Source organism: Podarcis tiliguerta (assembly GCF_965153285.1).
Source record: "Podarcis tiliguerta genome assembly, chromosome: 6".
Lineage (NCBI taxonomy): Eukaryota > Metazoa > Chordata > Lepidosauria > Squamata > Lacertidae > Podarcis > Podarcis tiliguerta.
The window spans coordinates 30,529,654-30,547,497 of record NC_139539.1 but is presented as its reverse complement, the minus strand read 5'-3'; the positions used below and the strand labels follow the sequence as shown (position 1 = coordinate 30,547,497).

General features: G+C 37.9%; 1 protein-coding gene and 1 long non-coding RNA gene across 4 annotated transcripts in view; one reads left to right on the top strand and one right to left on the bottom strand.

The window, feature by feature from the left end:
* PHF20 (PHD finger protein 20) overlaps positions 1-17,844 on the top strand; it is a 43,168-nt gene that overhangs the window by 22,076 nt on the left and 3,248 nt on the right. For 2 of the 3 annotated variants that reach the window (XM_083443979.1, XM_083443978.1), the window contains 12 exons: positions 340-419; positions 1,898-2,282; positions 2,866-2,973; positions 5,932-6,105; positions 6,371-6,553; positions 6,733-7,008; positions 7,558-7,656; positions 8,268-8,432; positions 12,051-12,226; positions 13,714-13,849; positions 15,612-15,807; positions 16,322-16,721. In XM_083443979.1, the coding sequence (XP_083300105.1) occupies positions 340-419; positions 1,898-2,282; positions 2,866-2,973; positions 5,932-6,105; positions 6,371-6,553; positions 6,733-7,008; positions 7,558-7,656; positions 8,268-8,432; positions 12,051-12,226; positions 13,714-13,849; positions 15,612-15,807; positions 16,322-16,721 (2,378 nt within the window). The remainder of the gene's footprint in view (positions 1-339; positions 420-1,897; positions 2,283-2,865; positions 2,974-5,931; positions 6,106-6,370; positions 6,554-6,732; positions 7,009-7,557; positions 7,657-8,267; positions 8,433-12,050; positions 12,227-13,713; positions 13,850-15,611; positions 15,808-16,321; positions 16,722-17,844) is intronic. The other variant, XM_083443980.1, reaches the window with a different exon arrangement.
* On the bottom strand, positions 1,268-7,642 carry LOC310679244. The gene is made up of 2 exons (XR_014512178.1): positions 3,867-7,642; positions 1,268-3,754 (listed from the first exon to the last, which is right to left on the bottom strand). It is a non-coding gene; the product is annotated as an uncharacterized lncRNA (long non-coding RNA).

Here is a 17,844-nt window from a genome sequence, read left to right as displayed (position 1 = left end):
GCAATAGCTTTTCGTATTTATTTCCACTTGATGGAAATAAAAGCTATTAAGCAGATTTTAAATCTCAACATTTTCCTTGATAAAAATAGAATTTATTGCAGTTTTTCACAGTGATGGAAACTTGTGATCTGGAACTTCTGACGATTGCTTTTACCCCATTCTTGCCTATTGCCCATGATGTCTGAGGTTGGTTGAGTTGTAATTCAAAACATCTGAAGGACACCAGGTTGGGGAAAACTACTCTTACGTGTGAATCACTTTTGTCTTTATGCTTTGAGTAATTAGCACACTGTAGAGTTGCTGCTTCAGTTTATAAGTGGGGTTTCTTTTAAATTTCAGGTACTTACACTGTAAAATTTTATGATGGTGTAATTCAGACAGTCAAGAATATACACGTCAAAGCTTTTTCCAAAGATCAGGTATGAAACTTACTTTTATATTTTGATTTGGTTAAACTGATTTGGGGGCAGAACATAAATTACAGGGTTGTTAGTTCAGGTGTTTTATTAGAGGACATACAGTCTAAGATGTAGGGATGAAGTGGATTCTGGTTCACACAACATCTTGGATAAAATCTACACATTTTGCCCACTGAGGACCCATGCACAGATCAGAACATGGATCTCAGATTAAACTGCATGATTGTTTCATGAATCTGTGGATATGTTTGCACTGTATTTACAAGATTGTCCAAGGGCAGCTTTTCCCTACAGTGTCCTTCCGCATAGTCTTTTTAAATGTTCCCAGGAAGCAACTGTATCTTAAGACATGCGGTTCCTGCCTGGGGAATTGTAAGGATAAAAAGGTGACTGCCTTCATGACCTATGAGAACTGCCATATTTCCCCCCTGATACAATGTCCTTGTAAGGGAACGAGGCAGTTATTGTGAGAGGACTAGACAAATTAATGGAGGCTAACAGTGGCTGTGAGTCATATGTTCTATATCTACTGTTGGAGGCAATATTCTTCTGAATACCAGTTGCTGGAAATCCACAAATGAGGTGAATGCTGTTATACTTAGGTCTTGTTTGTGGGCATGCCTTACATATCAACATAGCACTAAGTAGATCACTCACTAAGTGGATCTCCTTGCCTGAAGGAGTGATCTGCCCTCTCCTCCTTCCATGCAGTGTTCCAGGGGTCTTCCCAACCCTCACAGAGCCAGCTGGGGTGGGTGGGTGGGTAAAAACGGTAAGTTGCTTTGAGAGTATTTTTTTGTGTGGCAAGTGACAAGTAAACATAATAAATCATAATAATCTTTGCTGGAGGTCCTTCTCTGGGTTTCCATTCTGAACCAAGATCTGGTGTATGTTTACCAGGCAAAGGACATTTTCAGTTCTCCTCTGACATTTTAGAACACACTCTGCAACGAGGTCTCAACTGGTACCTACTTGGGTATCTTTTCAGCATGAGGCAAAGACTATTTCATTTTCCCAAGCTTTTAATCTTTTGATTATTGGCTTTATTCTGCCTTATGTATTACTTATTTCTGCTTTTATAAATCTAAGTTTATTTTAATGTATTTGTTTTATTGTGTGTTAAAATTTAATTGTATGCCACCCTGCTAATTTGATTAAAACACAGATTATAAATCTTAATAAATGTAGAAATTCCAGACACTCTAACCAGTTGTCCGCCATGTAATCTCCCATGAGCACATATGGTACTTGTTTCCTTATGTACTGCTATATAGCTTTTAACTTTTTTTATATGTGCATGCAATCATATTAGGAAAAAGGAACCAGACAATAGTATTAAAGCTGTACAGTCACAGGATTCTTTTAACTATATTGTGTGTCTTATTAATTGGCTTATTTCAGTGCCTCCCCCTTCCCAGTTCTGTAAGTAAGTTTAATTTGCAATGGAAAGCAATCACAATTTTTAAACTTGCTTTTAGTCTATTGTGAGTAATTCAAGACCCAAGGAGAGAGGTAATGAAATCCCTTCATCTCCTGAAAGATGGGAAAAGTTTAAAGAACCGAGGAAAGCAACTGAGAATAGTAAGAAAGACAAGGATGAAAAGACGTTAAAGACTGAACGAAGGTCTAAACCTGATAAAGAAGGGAAACTAATAGTTCCTTCAGAAAAGAGCAAGGTGTCTGAAAAGGCTCTTCCAAAGGATGGCAAAGAAGACAAAGAGAACATATCTGAAAATGACAGAGAATTCTCAATAGACACCCAGATTGAAAAGAAACCTGAAAATGATAATGTGAATAGCCCACCAGAAAACCTCAAAGAAACTAAAAGACGACGTGGTCGACCACCTGTGGTGCCTCCTGCAGGTCAGTGGTAACAGTCAAGGCTGTGTCTCATTCATATACGATGGGTGGAGAATCTGTGGCCCTCCAGATGTTGAACGTCAATTCTCAGCAGCGCACAAGCATGGCCAGTTGCCAGGGGTGACAGGAGCTGTAGTTCAGCATTATCTGGAGGGTCACAAGATCCCCCATCTCTTCCTTCTCCTTGGGTAGATATCCCAATTTAGGTGATACAACAGATTTAACTAGTTATTTTGCTACTTTAATTTGAACTGACCATCAACACACACAAATTAGTGTAAGTTTTGTAAAGCCAAGAGTTAAAACAGTGATTAGGGTGCAAAATCTGTTATCCAGTTCCTAAGGAACTTGTGATGTTAATGATATATGGCTATTATCTCAGTTGGTACCACTACATGTTATAGAATACTCCCCCCCCCCAAAAAAAAAGGAAGATGAAACTAGAGAATTCAAATCCTAAGCTCCATAAAAGTTTTATAAAACAGTAGAAAAATGTCATTTCTCTTTAAAAAAGAAAGAAAAAATCTGGTTACCTCTTCTCTTGGTATGTTTAGAAACCTTTTCTTTGCTCTATTTACATATTTAGAGCAAGGCTCTCAAACATTGCAGCCAATAACTTTAGAACTGAGAAGGCGGAAAATACCTAAAGGAGGAGAGATCCCTTCAAAACGTCCCCGACTCCAGAAGAACATGTGTGAGTATTTTATTCATTTACTTAAATAAGCTTTTTTTGCTTTTTTCCCCAACTGGAATAGTAAATATTCTTAAAGAGGAAGAGCGTGCAAATTTTAGCAAAACTGGGTGGCATTCTGCTAAGTTTTACCCAGAATAGACACACTGAAATAAATGGACCTAACTTAGCCATGTTCACTAATTTCAGTGGGTCCACTCTTAAGTAAAGCTTAGTTGACTATCTCCCATTACATTTTGAATTTAGGCACATGGAGGCTTTTTCATGTATTTCTACTAACAGTGGTAGAGTCCTTTTCTGGTTTTATTGGGGAACGAAAGGACAAAAATACTTCAGATGTGCAAATCTATCCTCTCTTGCCACGAAAGCCGAAGTAATGCCTTTTCTGTGTCAGTTCCCTAGAACAAGGGGAACAGGATCTGGCCAATGGCCCACATTGTTATCTTGGCCATCCCTCATGGGTCAAGTTTGACCCACCAGCTATCACAATGATTTTGGGTCACTTTCCCCCCACGAACCTGCAGAGCCCCTTTCAAGAGATTCTGAAAAATAACGCTTTATATGGAACGTGGCAACCCTGAAAATCAGCTGATTTCGGTCCTGCTAATCCCTTTTCAAAACACTTTACAAATGCAAAAACTATACAGTCATTGCTTTTCCTTGCAGTTCTCTTTGCTCACGAATGAACCAAGGCGAGATATAAAATAGAGGGATGTGTGTAATGGCTAAATAAGCAGAGATGGGACTATTTTTATGCTCTGCTGGTCTCTCAAAAATGCTTAACCTTACATTGCAAATCTTCGTTTGTTTTTTAACATGCTCTGATCTTTTTAAGTACATGGTTATCTGAATACTTGGACCTTATTTTGACTCATTTTCTGATTTTTTGTAATAACTGAATTGTATGAGGATGCTTAGCTTGAGTAACTTTAGCTTTTTTGCATACATTTCATCCGTTTATATAAATAATAGTTTAGAAAGTAAACATAAGTTTTTAAAAAACAAAAATCCAGAGAACACTTGAGATGTACCTGTTTTGATGAGGTTCAGTCTCATGTTTCCTGCATAATTTGGCATGATAGGCATTGTGTCATCTTTAACATTTTTGTTGTGTTTGTTTTTCCTCTCCCAGTGTTTGGGCATGCATTTCAGGCCCTGAAACTCTTTTGTTTCAGTAGCATACAGCTTATGGAAATGCCACAGGTCAGGATTAATACTTGAGGGCAGACCTCTAACACAGCAACATCAGGGACACCAGAGAGCTGGTGAGAGGCTTTTAATATCATGCTCCCCCCCAGTATCTCAGCTGCCCCATCATCAAATTATGAGCCAGAAGCCAGCCTTCTGTCTGCTCTGCATGAGGAAGAGTTCCACTCCTGAGTGACAGTTACATCTTCCCGAAGGGGTGCAGTTTGCTTGGGTTTGCTATTGGCCTCTAAGGCCTGTGGCGTCAAGAGCAACACACAGCTGAGGGGGCGCCTTGAATATCACATTTTCTCAAAACTGATTATATGTCACGCCATCATCTTGTATTGAATTGTATTATCTATTGGATATCTACCTTAGAAATGCTAGATCAAAAAACTGTGTGTAAATATATAAAATAAAATTCTGAAGCACTAGCCTTAAATTTTTTTGTGAGAACCGCCATGACTATTTAGACGCCATGAAAGGTCAGATTTATGGCACTTGGGTCAGCTGGAGAAGCTGATCATTGTACATCAGCATTCAGCTCTCCTGACTGGATATTCTCAGCTGACTAGTGCACTAGCCTTTAAGTTCTGTGAGTGAATTTGATTCTCCAAGAATTGCAGTCTAATATTCAGACTATGTTCATATTTGGTCCATTGAGTCAGTTTTATTCCACACAGCAGACAATCTTACAATCTTTAAACAGCTGACCCACTTTCTGTTACAATAGTTTTACATTCTTTTTATGAAATCGTAATTTTATATCTTATAACCTGCCCTAAGTGGTGTGTATTCACACTAGAACAGTGAGATAAATGCTTTAATAAAGAATTTAACAATAATCAAGGGATAGGACTGGGCATTTCCCTTTCTATATTGAGTTTTGCATGTATCTTAGAGCTACTGGCCACTTCCCTCATGTTCGTTTTAATGATCTTTATTGATTAATAGTGTAGAAACTTGATAGGAACACCTACTAACAGAAGGAGCTAGTGACAGTGACAAAAGGGGTCAGGGGGAAAGTTGCAGATTTACGGATAAAATATAAAGTAAGAGTAGTTCACTATTTGCCTGAGTATTTGTTTAATTTCTTTTTAAAAAATACTACATGGGACATCTCTAATGGTGTCTTCTCAATTGTGCAGCAGACTTCCACTCACACAAATGGGACTTCCCCTTCCTCTCTCCCCCACCCCTCAACTCTGCTCTGACGGCTTAGGGAACCCTCTGAAGTAGATTGTGGGGCAAAGAGGGAGAGGAGAGGAGAAAACAAAGTGGAAACCCTGTTGTGTCCACTGGCACAGCTATCTTATCTGTAACAACCCCTAGCATCATCAAGAAGATCCAATAATTCAAAGACTGCTTCTCACTGGACTGTGTTTGACCCTAAGAACAACATGCCTTTCACTAACCATTGGCAGTGGATATAATACCTTTTTTTAAAATGCCCATTTATTATAATAAGCTATTGCTAGTCAATAGGTTTGGAGGTTGAGAACCTACATCCATGCTTCTGGGGAAGCCAGAAGGGAAGAGGAATTGTGTTACATGAAGAAGAATGGATGTGGTCATAAAGATGAATGATAATTGCCACAAGGTCAACACATTGTGTATAATTTTATGTGTATATGAATGTATATAACTGGTGAAATATCTTTGGTGGTGTAATAGGTTGGATTTGAATTAAACATGTAAATATTATGATAAAATATTATGTTAAAATTTGATTGCTAAGAGTTTAAAAATAAATGGTCTTAAAATTATTTTTAGCTCAAGAAAAGTTGAAAAATGCTCTGGACAATGAAAAGGATTCTATAAAGAGACGATCAAGACATTCTACCAGTAGCAGTCATGAAACTTTAGATACTGACTTGATTGCACCACTACTGGATGAAGTTGGATCTGTAAAAGAGCCAGAATCTAGCCCAAAAGAAGTTGTAGAAGGTAAACAAGCCGATTTTATAAGTGCCTGTCTTTAATTATAAGCCACCCCTTGAACTTAAAAAAAAATTAAAAATCTGCACATTAGTTGTAAAGGTGCATTGAATGTCACGTGTAGTGTTGGCCCTCATTTTAGTTTATTTCTTGCTTGAGTTCTCTTAAGGTTTTAACTTAAAATGTGGATTTGGCTGTTAAAGACTTTATGTTAACCTAAGTGTTTTGTATCTGTGTGTTCTATTCTTCACTTACCCACTCTTTTGACTTTTAGGTCCATTAGAAGCATGTGTTGAGTCTGACCAAAAGATTAATGAAGAGTTGCCTCCATCTTCCGAAGTATCTCAGACTTCAGTACCTCAGATTTCAGTAGATGACACCAGATTAAAGGAAGAAAATACAGCAGAGCCTTCCTCTACACCTGAATTGCAGGAGATTTCAGGGGCATCTGTTACAGGTTAAGTTTTTACTAATTATATTTTTCAGGCTAGGCTTCTTTAAAAGTTAGTTTGAAGGGCTTTGGGCAGTGCAGTCCTGATTACCCACTGTGCAAAAGGCTTTACATTTCTACACAAGGCTAGTGTGTTACAGTTAAAATGCATGTGTTTCTTAAGTTTACATCTTGTGTTCTTACAGTAACCACTGCTTCAAAGAGAGCTGATGTTTTTACTGTTTCAAAAGCTGCAATAGAACATGAACCCAAGTTTAGATGCAAATTCTTGGATTGTTCCAAATCCTTTCGGAAAGCCAAACTGCTGCATTATCATATGAAGTATTTTCATGGTATTGAGAAGTCACCAGAACCACAACAGAGTCCAGCAACAAGAAGCATTCAGACAAGAGGCTCTGTAGCTTCTGAAAAGGCCAGTCAGGAATGTTCTAATAGAAGACGGACGACATCTGGTTGCTTATGTGAGTGTTTTGCCAAAAGTATTCTTTCTCGTAACTATTTTGAATTGGCCTTTAACACTCTAGTTACATTTATGAGCCCGAATCACTTGAGTTACATTTAATCATTAAAATTCAGCTTGTTATTTTTCTATTAATCACTTAATTTACAACATGGAGTTGTGCAAATTAAGTATAACCTTTAGGGGCACAATATAATGAGCCAGCAATTTGAGGAGGAGGAAACACACATTTATAGCAAATGAGTAGAGATTGGTACTGGAACACACACAGATGACTAAAATGAAAATTTACATGACTACTGATCTAGAAACACCCTAATCATGCATAAATACACCCAGTACTTTTTTCTGGGGGGATGCATGGGTTCGCATACCCCTAAACATTTTGTGAATCTAAGTTTGGCCTCATTGAGGGGCAGTATTTCAATATGTGTAGGAAAATGAGAGCACCCCTAAACCTTTTTTTAGAAAAAAAGCACTGAGTATACCTGCGTAAAAGCTTACTATTTTATCCTGTAAGAAATAATAGAGATTTTTAAATTCTCTTAAGCTAATAAAGAAAAGGAGAAGAACAAAGAGAAAAAACCCAGAGACATTGTAAGATCAAAATCAAAGAAGAAGAAAAAGAAGAAAAAGAAAACAAAATCAGGTAATAATGGGGGATATGACTTCATTTAATTGTCTTTCCTTTCTTGATCAATGTCATTTTCTTAGCAGAAAACACTACTAAGACAATGTTACACTGGAGACATCAATGTAAAGAAGTATATATGCAATTGTCTTTTTAACAGAGAAGTGTCACTGTTTGCTTCAGAGACAGGTGATGATGGCATCTAGTAGAGGACGAGGCAGATCAGTCCAGCCTCTGATTAAGCTTGTATTCTGTGACAGTGTTGTTGGACTCGCAACTCCCATTAGCTCCAGCCAGCATAGCCAGTAATCTGGTTACGAAGAGATTTAGTCCTACAATATATGGAGAACACAGGTTTCCCACCTCTGTTCTAAGAAGAGAGCCTGCCTCCTACTGAATGGAGGGCAGAGCATCTTAGCATTCTGGAGTGGTTGTTGGTGATGGGCAAATAATGTGGATGGGGGTCTAAACTTGTAGGCAGAGGAGCCTACAAGTATGGACACTGTCTACACTAACTACTTGTTTGTTAGAGGTGTAGAACCAATGCAAACATAGTACTGTTAATTCTTTAACCATGGAATCTTGGGTATATTCATTTTTAAAGTGTTAACACTTCCTAATGTTTACAGAGCATTCAGGGAGTGAAGAAAACGTTGACTTTCCCCAAGATCTTTCCCCTACGAGATCTGCCATTGCAACGAGATACAATTCAGCAAATCGGCCTTGTGCACATTCGAGTACGCAACTGCAGGGTGCTGATTCTGGGCATCGTAAACACAAATCAAAAACAAATGGTGAGATTGATTTAGTTTCTACCTCAGTAGTCTTCACTTTAGAACTTTGAAATGCTAGTAAAGGAATTGAAAATTTGCAAAGACTTGCTGCCTAGGATGGAGCACATTGACTACTGCAACAACACATTATCATAAAGCATGATGTATTTGCCTTGCAGAGACATGCCAGCTCAAAGAGACATGCCAGCTCAAAGACCTAAAACTGATTTATCAGTTTTAGTTAAAGGGATTCTTGCTATTCTTCCTTAGCAGGTTTGCTTGAGCCTGGTTTGTTTTTGTAACTTTCCCCTTTCTTCCAGTTTTCTATTCTTCAGAAGTGTTAAATTTGGTGTGTTTGCACATAATAGTAAGTCAAGAAGCTTGATTTAATAACTACTGTGCAAAACTTCATGCTGGTGCATGCAACCCAGTTCTGCTGTGCAAAAGCTTCTGTTCTGCTCCTCTCCTGGCATGAGTTGATAAGCAAACTAGGAAGGTGATAGCTTGGTGTTACATCCAAATATGAAATTATGGTCTGTTGCTTCATAATAAGCCCCGATCACTGGCTACTCTTAAACCATTGTTTGTTGTTGACTTATTGATTGTGGCTTGTTAGAGCCCAACAAACCATGGTCCTGCATTGACACATAAAGCTAAGCTATCATTGTTTACTGTGCCAAAAGAGGAGAAAAGCAGGAGTGATTGGGCCGCTTGCACAGTATGGCTTTACTAAGATAAGCATGGCTTAACATGTCAGAATGCAGTCATTGTTTTAGACAGTTGGGTACTATGTGTCTATTCTCTGTATTTGTTGATGGCTTAGAATAGCCAGAGCTAAGCAACAACGTAGAAAAGGGGGGAACCACTAATGAATATTGAACAAATGTTTTAGAAGCACCTGAAGGTTACACAGATTTTTAGGTGTAGGGTAGTACTAAGGAAAGAAGTATTAAGGTGAATAAAGAAGAATAAAAGTGAATATCCGGAGAGGATAAATTCTCTGCCTAGCCTAAGAAGCAATGACAGGAGCAACTCAACCGGGCCTTAAATATGGCAAGGCTGATAATATCCAGGGGTCTTAAATAGCAGCAGTGGATGTTAATACACAACTGTTAGCACCTGTGAAACACTGTTGAAGCTGAAATGAAGTTTTTGTAAGAGGTAAATAGTAAAAAGCAGATCATATGATCAGCCCTGAAGAAGGATCAGCACTGAAAAACAGGCACAGTTTATACTTTATGTAGCTGCCATAAACATCATTGAACCATCAGCCATTGATACAGAAAGAACATGGCTAAAAATGACACTCAACTTTCTTTTCCTGGTCCCGTTTCACATCTAGACATGTCCATGTGTAGTTATTTCAGTGAAAGAGAAGGCATCCTAATCATAAATCTTTAATCTTGATAAGTTCCTCCAATTTGCAGATAAGTTGTTCAATATATGACTCTGTTAATTTAAAGAAGTATTGTTAAGTACTATTTGATGCTTTTATACACTAATAGTTTATAGATATATTAGAAAATATTCAGTTGTATTAACAAAAGATCCAGTTACTCCCTAGCTGCATCAGCCGGCAAAGTCTTTGTGCTACAATATCGCTTGCCTCTGCATTAGTTTCCCATATAAAGCTTTGACTTACAAAAGTATTGTGTTATGGGCATGGGGTATACAGGTATATTTGTGTGTGAGCTCAGAAAAAAATGATCACCTTATTACTTGTGGGCTATTGTGGAAAGAAGGTTGTTTGTCTTGTAAAGAGAGCAGCACTTTAAGTAAAATAATTGTATATGGAAGTTGGTTCCTGTTTTTTCTTTTGGATTTGTCTCATAGTATTTAATAATATCTGAAAACATTCTTACAACAACTGTGAAGAATAACATTTTTTTGTGTATTCGAGTCCTTGTTAATAGAGCCACACTGTGACCTAGTATGGCTCAGAATTGTGTGCTTCACTGTTCCTAGATCAGCCACTCATCTATGAACATTAAGTCCTTGATACTTATTTTAAAATGAATTGGATTCCACCAGTTTCCATTCTAAATTCTTGCATTTAAATCATTTGTATCTTTCCAGAATGCTCAACCTTCAGGCTGAAATCTTCTAGATTTGGTTTCTGCTTAAAGGTGACTTACATTTTTCTAATCTTAAACCAACCTTTACCTACTTATAAGAGGTAATGTCCACTGCTACTCTAAAGCAAATTAGAATTTGAAGTTAAATGCATTTTCCATTTCAATCACTATATGACATCTTTTAAAAAGCTGAAGACTTGAAAATAAGTTCTCCACAGCAAATTACTTTGAATACAAAATTGAGAAATTATATCTCTAGATCCAGATCTAAATATTTCCTGAGCAAACTCATTGAAATCATAGGGAACTTGGAACTTTTTGTTGCAAACCACCTAAAGATGCCAAACCTCAATGACAAATTAAGTGTGTATAACATTAAAATCACATACCTCTGTTATTGGAGAGGAGTTTTGTATTTATTCTGCTCACTTACTTTAATCTCCTTTTCTGTTGCTTCCCACATTATTCTCTGTGTGCGCTAAAATGGTATAATAGTCATAAGGGATATGATAATATATTTACTACATTTTTTGTTCCTCTTATTAAGTTCTCACTGCTGTAGTAGCTGTTTTTATAAGTGTTTTTGTTCAGAGTAAGAAAAGTAGAAACAGCCAGGTTAAATTAACTACTCTTTATCATCTCTTGAAAACATAGATGATATCTTAATAGAGTCATTCAGTTGTGAAATTGAATGTTGTGTGAATGGACATCCTTTCCTCCCCATGTGCTCCCAGAATATTCTCCTGAGGGTTGCAGGACACTCTGCAGTAGATTTGGTAGAGTTAACAACAAGTGCAGCACTTTTAACTTTCCTCAAATGAGTAATTATCAGAGCATCCAAGGGCACAATTGATCTGGGGGTTGAACCTTTCTCCTGCCCCTGGTGATCCTTGAGCCTGGGTTGGTTTTTTATCCAGATTGCCATCCATTTGCTTAGTTTTGTAGTCCTCAAGAACAGAAGCAACTAACCACTACATGCTGGTCTCTAGCATTAGAATCTGTTTGGTTTAGTGTCCCCTTAGGAACCAGCTTTTGTGTAGATGGAAGTGGTGTAACCATTGCTTCCATGAGTAGGCAGTATAAGCAGATTACTATTGGGCTATGGCCAGAGAAAATACTTGGTGTCAGAAACTTTCCTTGCAGCTATGGTTACTCAGGAGCAAGTCCTTATTACTTGATGGCAAGCTCCACAGAAAAAGTAAGCATGTGTAGGGTTGTAGTTGCATGTTGGCATGATCCAGTCAAAGCAAAGCATACAAATTTCATTGATTTCAGTGAGACTGGCTTCCTTTTATTACATTGTTTCCTGGCCCAGTTTTCAGTCAAGAAATTGAGGGTTTGGCTAGGTTTCACCTTACGTCTCACATTTGTTTAGTAATGGATACAAATTTAACAAAGCATCTGAGTCTGGCACAGAAACACAATTTTAAGCATAATCTGGAATGTGTGAAAGTCTTATCAATGGATATTCTTTTGCTAACATTGTTTAGAATGACAACCTCCTTTGGCAGCTTTCTGGAATTACTCACACAGATTTTATTCCTATTAAATTCTTTGCACACAGAGGATGATACCTTGAGTGAGTCATCTGCAGATAGTTTGCTTTGGAGCGACGATGACTGCAGTCAGGACATTGATGTAACAACTAATCCTGATGAGGATCTTGAATACGACGATAATGACTTTGAAATTGTTCGGTGCATTTGTGAAGTGGAGGAAGAAAATGACTTTATGATTCAGGTACATGGTTGTAGATTGTGAGCGTAATGAAGTAAATAGAAACACATAAGTAATTATCAAGTACAAATTGAAGTTTTATTGATATATTTATGGATTTGTATGATTCTACTTTGCTATATTTTCATGAAAGTCTAGGTTGCATATTTGTAAATAAATAAATATATTGCAGTACTCTCCTGTACGCCCAAACAGTACTTAATTAGGAAGATTCATTTGTGCATGTTTTATAATAATGTGTGTGTATAGATGATAGATAGATAGATAGATAGATAGATAGATAGCAGAGAATCCTCATTACCAAACCCCAAAATGGTGATCCTGTGGAGCTTAACTGTTACCTGAAATTGCTTTATAATAGAGTAGATGGTGTCAGATATGAAAAACTTTAATTGTTTGCATTTGCCTCTTCTATTACTTTCTGACTTCTTTTATTGTGTTGAAAATATTATCCCTAAGAATGTTCTGAATTGTTCTTACCTGTAACCCTTGCTTGTGCAATTCATGCTTAGGTGAATGCTAATGTAGTAGCACTTAGAACAAATTCTTAAGATTTTAGAATGACATAGAGCTCTTTTAATCTTCCTAAGAAAACCCCCAAAATTCCATTACTGTACAAACATGTTGTGTCCTCCCTCCCTGTAACTCAAGGCTGTACTTCGCTTGTGTAAAGAAGGGGTAGGCATTTTTCACTCAGGAAGCTGGAGAACTAAGCCCTCCTCCCTACCATCCAAGTTTACCTGGCTTGTTAACTATAATGGTGGTAGCGATAGAGGATGGCCTACTTCTCCCATTCTGATGCCTGGCTTGGGAGCAGGTAGTGATGTAGTCTTCTCATTTAACATAGTCCTGAGGATGACATATCTAAGTCTCCTGGTATCTGGCTCACATTCCAGCCATTTAACTGCTGCTAGAGCAGCAGTTTAGATAAATAGGTGAGGGAGATGCAGGCTGAGAGTTTTGAGATTCATAAGAGGGAAAGACCAGAAGATCCTGGTGGAAACAGAAGATCCATTAATAACACAGGAAAAAATGGGATTAGATTCGAAATAGTTCAGTTTATTGAGGGAAATAGTTTGGTATGCTTAGCTTGATACAGCAGGTGTTGGGGCCGATTTGGCCTCCACTAGTTCTAATACACAAGACTATATGTTTATTTTCCTTCCAAAGGTGTTACATTCACATGGGAAAACTTAAGTTTTTGCTTCTGACATAATTTCTCTATAGATATATTGACCTGATATTTCCTGATTTATTTTCTTGCTACCTGATTTCCATGTTGCATAGTTTGTAATTTTCCATTTTAAGGAGAAAAAGAATAATTTCCTATAACAACTCTTCTCTTTTTCATTTATTCTGTTTGTAAAAGAAATATGCACCAGCAATATACAGTCATATATTTAGGCCTCTAAAATACCTTTAAAGTGTTTCTGTGTGTGTGTGATGCATACTTTGTATTGATCTAGTTCTGTTTATTTGACTTACAACAGTGTGAAGAATGTCTCTGTTGGCAGCATGGAGTCTGCATGGGTCTATTAGAAGATAATGTACCTGAGAAATATACCTGCTATATTTGTCAAGATCCTCCAGGTACAAAGATTTCTAAGGTTGCAGAGTCTTCTAATAGTATGTAGTAATTATTATTATTATTGTCTTGTCTCTTTTAAATACGCCCTATTTGATTTTGTTATTGACTTATCTCTTGTTAATTTGCAAGTTTACATTATTATGCATCTGAAGTGATACATTAGATGGAACTTTGTTTTCCTTGTCATTTAATTCATACTGTTAGGAGCATTCCAAATGAATCCACTTACAACGATTGTAATGGAAGTGAGGTAAATAACTTATTACTCCCTTTGTTCCACGACTGCCATTCTGGGGAGACCAGTAGTGCCAGAGGCTACCAGGCATGTTCCTTCTAACCCCAGATGGGCGTGGTTTCCAGGGATCCAAGGCAGATGCTTGCAAAGGGGAAGCAGAGATTGCATCCAGTTTATCTGTTCCTCCCACTCATAGCACACACACAGCATGAATCAAGTGACTATAACATGAGAGGTTGGAATAACCCTGAGAGTTTGGGCTCAAATGCATTCAGGACCCCAACAGCTAAATTTTATGAAGACTCTTAAGAATAGAAAAGGAAGGAAGGGGGCAAATGGAAGAGGCAGAAAATAACAAAAAGAACATTTTAGTTCAAGTCTCATCTATTCCAGTATAGCTACTTTGATAAGGGCTTCTGGTCTCCTCACATATAGCAGCAGATGGTCAGTTGAGGAACAAGAGACTGTTTGGCAACAGTCATCTTTTGAAGAGTTTCTGACCTAGCTGGGTCTTGATTGACAGGTGGCTGTATCCAGCCAGTCAGAAGTCAATCGTATCCCTCAGGGAGGTAGCTTGACACCTTCTGGGAAATGCATTATGCATTATTATCGGCCAAATCTCCATCTCCCTGCCAGATAGAACCTATTCTGTTTGCATATTCAAGGGGAGATGTGACTTCTCCACTAAAGGAGAATGGAGAATGAGCAATTTTGGGCCCTCGCTGCAATGATAGTTGTATATAATAGCATGTGGAAAAGAGGTTAAACTGACCTGTTTTCAGCCAAATGGCTTCTGTCAGTATAATTTGTACCTTTTGAAAAGGAAAAACTGTTCTTGTGCCTCTAGGATACAGCTGTGTAGAGATGGTGACCAGAATACACGACTGCAACAGGCGAGCCCAATTCTGGCTTTTCCCTTCTCTTGCACTCCTCCCAAGGAAGGTGCTGCTGAAACCAAAACAAACTCACTGTCACAGCAGCACCTATCTTTTCATTGCCATAAGGAAACAGGTTTTTTGTGCAGTGGCGGCAGTAGCTTTCTCCTCACTTGGAACCAAGATTTTGTGTGTTTATATTCAAGTGCAAAGATGTGGTTAACTAAATTTCAGATAAAGATTTCTGTGTGTGTGTTTATACAGAAGAAAGTTCCACTATGTTCAGTGGGCTAGTGTAGATCTGATTACATCCTTTGTGTCTTTTACCAGCTTCCAAGCCTTCTTAGACTGGCTTCAAATGAAATTCTGCATCATAGGACTTGCATTTTGATACTCGCTAGTTTTTACTTTAGTTAAACGATATCCAATTCACTATTTTTTTAAAACCCAAGACAGAATTTGAGTATTACTAAATGTCATCCTTGTTTGAAGCAAATGGGTGGGGAGTAGATTTTTTTCTTTTGCAATCGCACTTTAAAGTTGACTTTGTACTATTCCTTTTTAAAAGCTGCTATTATTGGAGAGTGGGGGAAGAGAATAAAGATTAAGTAGTAGAATATGAGAATTTTTTGATCAAGAGTTTTCATATATTTACTTTTGTAATCTTACCCTCTCATTATTCTGCTTCAGGTAAGAGATCCAGTTTGAAATACTGGTATGAGAAGGAGTGGTTGTGCAGTGGTCACATGCATGGCTTAACATTTTTGGGAGAAAATTATTCCCACCAGAATGCTAAGAAAATAGTTGCTACGCACCAACTTCTTGGCGATGTGCAAAAAGTGATAGAAGTACTGCATGGACTTCAACTGAAGATGAGCATTTTGCAGTAAGCATTGTTTTTGCAAGTTCTCACTTGAATCATACCACTAGATTTTTGAATAAGCAAGTGTGGTTAGCATTGCAGATAGATCTCTGTTGTGTATGGCGTTCTGTACTGTAGATCTGAATTTGTAATAGGCTAGTGTGGCCTTGCTGCTAACCCATCTTGAGAACTGGACACAGTGACCTTTCATCTCATGTGCTCCCACCTCTTCTAGTATAGCTGCAACGAGAGAGTTCAGAAACTGTCACTTTCATCTTAAATTAACCACAGCTGGCCATGCCATCCAATCCTAGACAAACTGATCTCGACTATAGTTAGCTGAAATAAACCAACTTTAAACCATATTTTATTAAGCTGACCATAGTTTATTGACTACACTTGACTGCACACTTGACCATGGTTAATTCTTAGCAGAAGTGAAAACTTCTGATGTTCTTGGAGAAAAGGGGGGTAGGTCATCTGAATCGTCTGTAAAAGTTTTTAGTCTTGACTTCCACTTATTTACTTTTTTCATCAGAAGCAAAGAACATCCTGACTTGAAGCTCTGGTGTCAGCCTTGGAAGCATCTTGAAGTAGATGAAAAATCACACAGCACGCGCCTCATTCATATTGATGAAAACTGTTGCAAAGAGGAGACTACAAGTTACAGAACTTTTAATGGAACCATTGAGAAACCTTCAACCATTCCTTCTGTAGAGGAATCATATATCACTAGTGAACACTGTTACCAAAAACCTCGAGCCTACTATCCTGCTATAGAACAGAGACTTGTCGTGGAAACCAGAAATTCAGACATTGATGATGGTGTCAATAGGATAAGAGAGAATGGAGATGATACTATAGTAGAGAGATTAGGATGGGAGCTGGATAGAGAAATACACAAGTTTGAAAATGAATCGAAACATAACTACTCTAAGGTATGTTGCATTGAAGTATTTCTGACTTTCCGCAGCTGGGAGAAGGAAAATCTTATCTCCAACACAAATAGATATGATAATCCCTGCACAGGGAAGAGCCGAGCTTGTATATGGAGGATGAGGCAGCATACCTGTCCATACAACTTGGAAATTCTGAGTAGTTGCTAATGGAAATAGAAATATACATATAATACATTGCTGGCCAACAATAGGAAATAGAAAATAAAATGCAAAGGTGAGAATTGCAGGCTGTATCTAATGCTGCTCCTTGCACCAACAGAAGGCTCTTTGATCAATTTTAGAGGAAACTGAAGGGAAGTGATTTTTCCCCATATCTTAGACTGTTCCGGAGGTTCTCTTAACTCCTTAAAGTAGATTTTGGACACATACAGAGGGCATCACCAGGAGGGGGAATCGGTAATATCATCTCCGTCCCTATTCCACTGGCAAAATCCTCTGCTGAATCCAAAAGCCTTCTGTCAGCACAAGGGACTCCATTTGATACAACCTGTGCAACCCCTCACATCGGAAAATTGTGATGAAATTTCAGAGTATAGACTATTTGTCAGGAGAGCTGTATAGAACTAACGTGCCTATCTATTATTTAGAAAGGTTACATTCTGTTCTAATTTGGGTGTCCCCTTTTTTTAAAAAAAAGAAAAGTTAACTAGCTTTCAGAGTGGAAGTATTTTCTATATAATACAACAGGATTTTTACTCTGTGATTCTCTTAGGGCTTACTTCTGTGATGACTGTATATGAACCATATATTAAGACATATCCATAAGAGTACACAAGCTTTAATATGTGTTGTTTTAATGTTTGTGTTAATACTCCATATTATTTTCCCAACTGTACTATGAAAAACAGCTTGTAGTCATAAAACCCAGAGTTCTGCAGCATCTGACAAAGGAACTTACTGATATACAATTGAACCTTGGTTCTCGAACTTAATCCGTTCCAGAAGTCCGTTTGACTTCCAAAACGTTTGAAAACCAAGGAGCAGCTTCCAATTGGCGCAGGCACCCCAGAAACAGCCGACAGCCATTGGACATTCGGCTTCCGAAAAACGTTCAAAAACCGGAACACTTCTGGGTTTTCAGCATTCGGGAGCTAATTTGTTT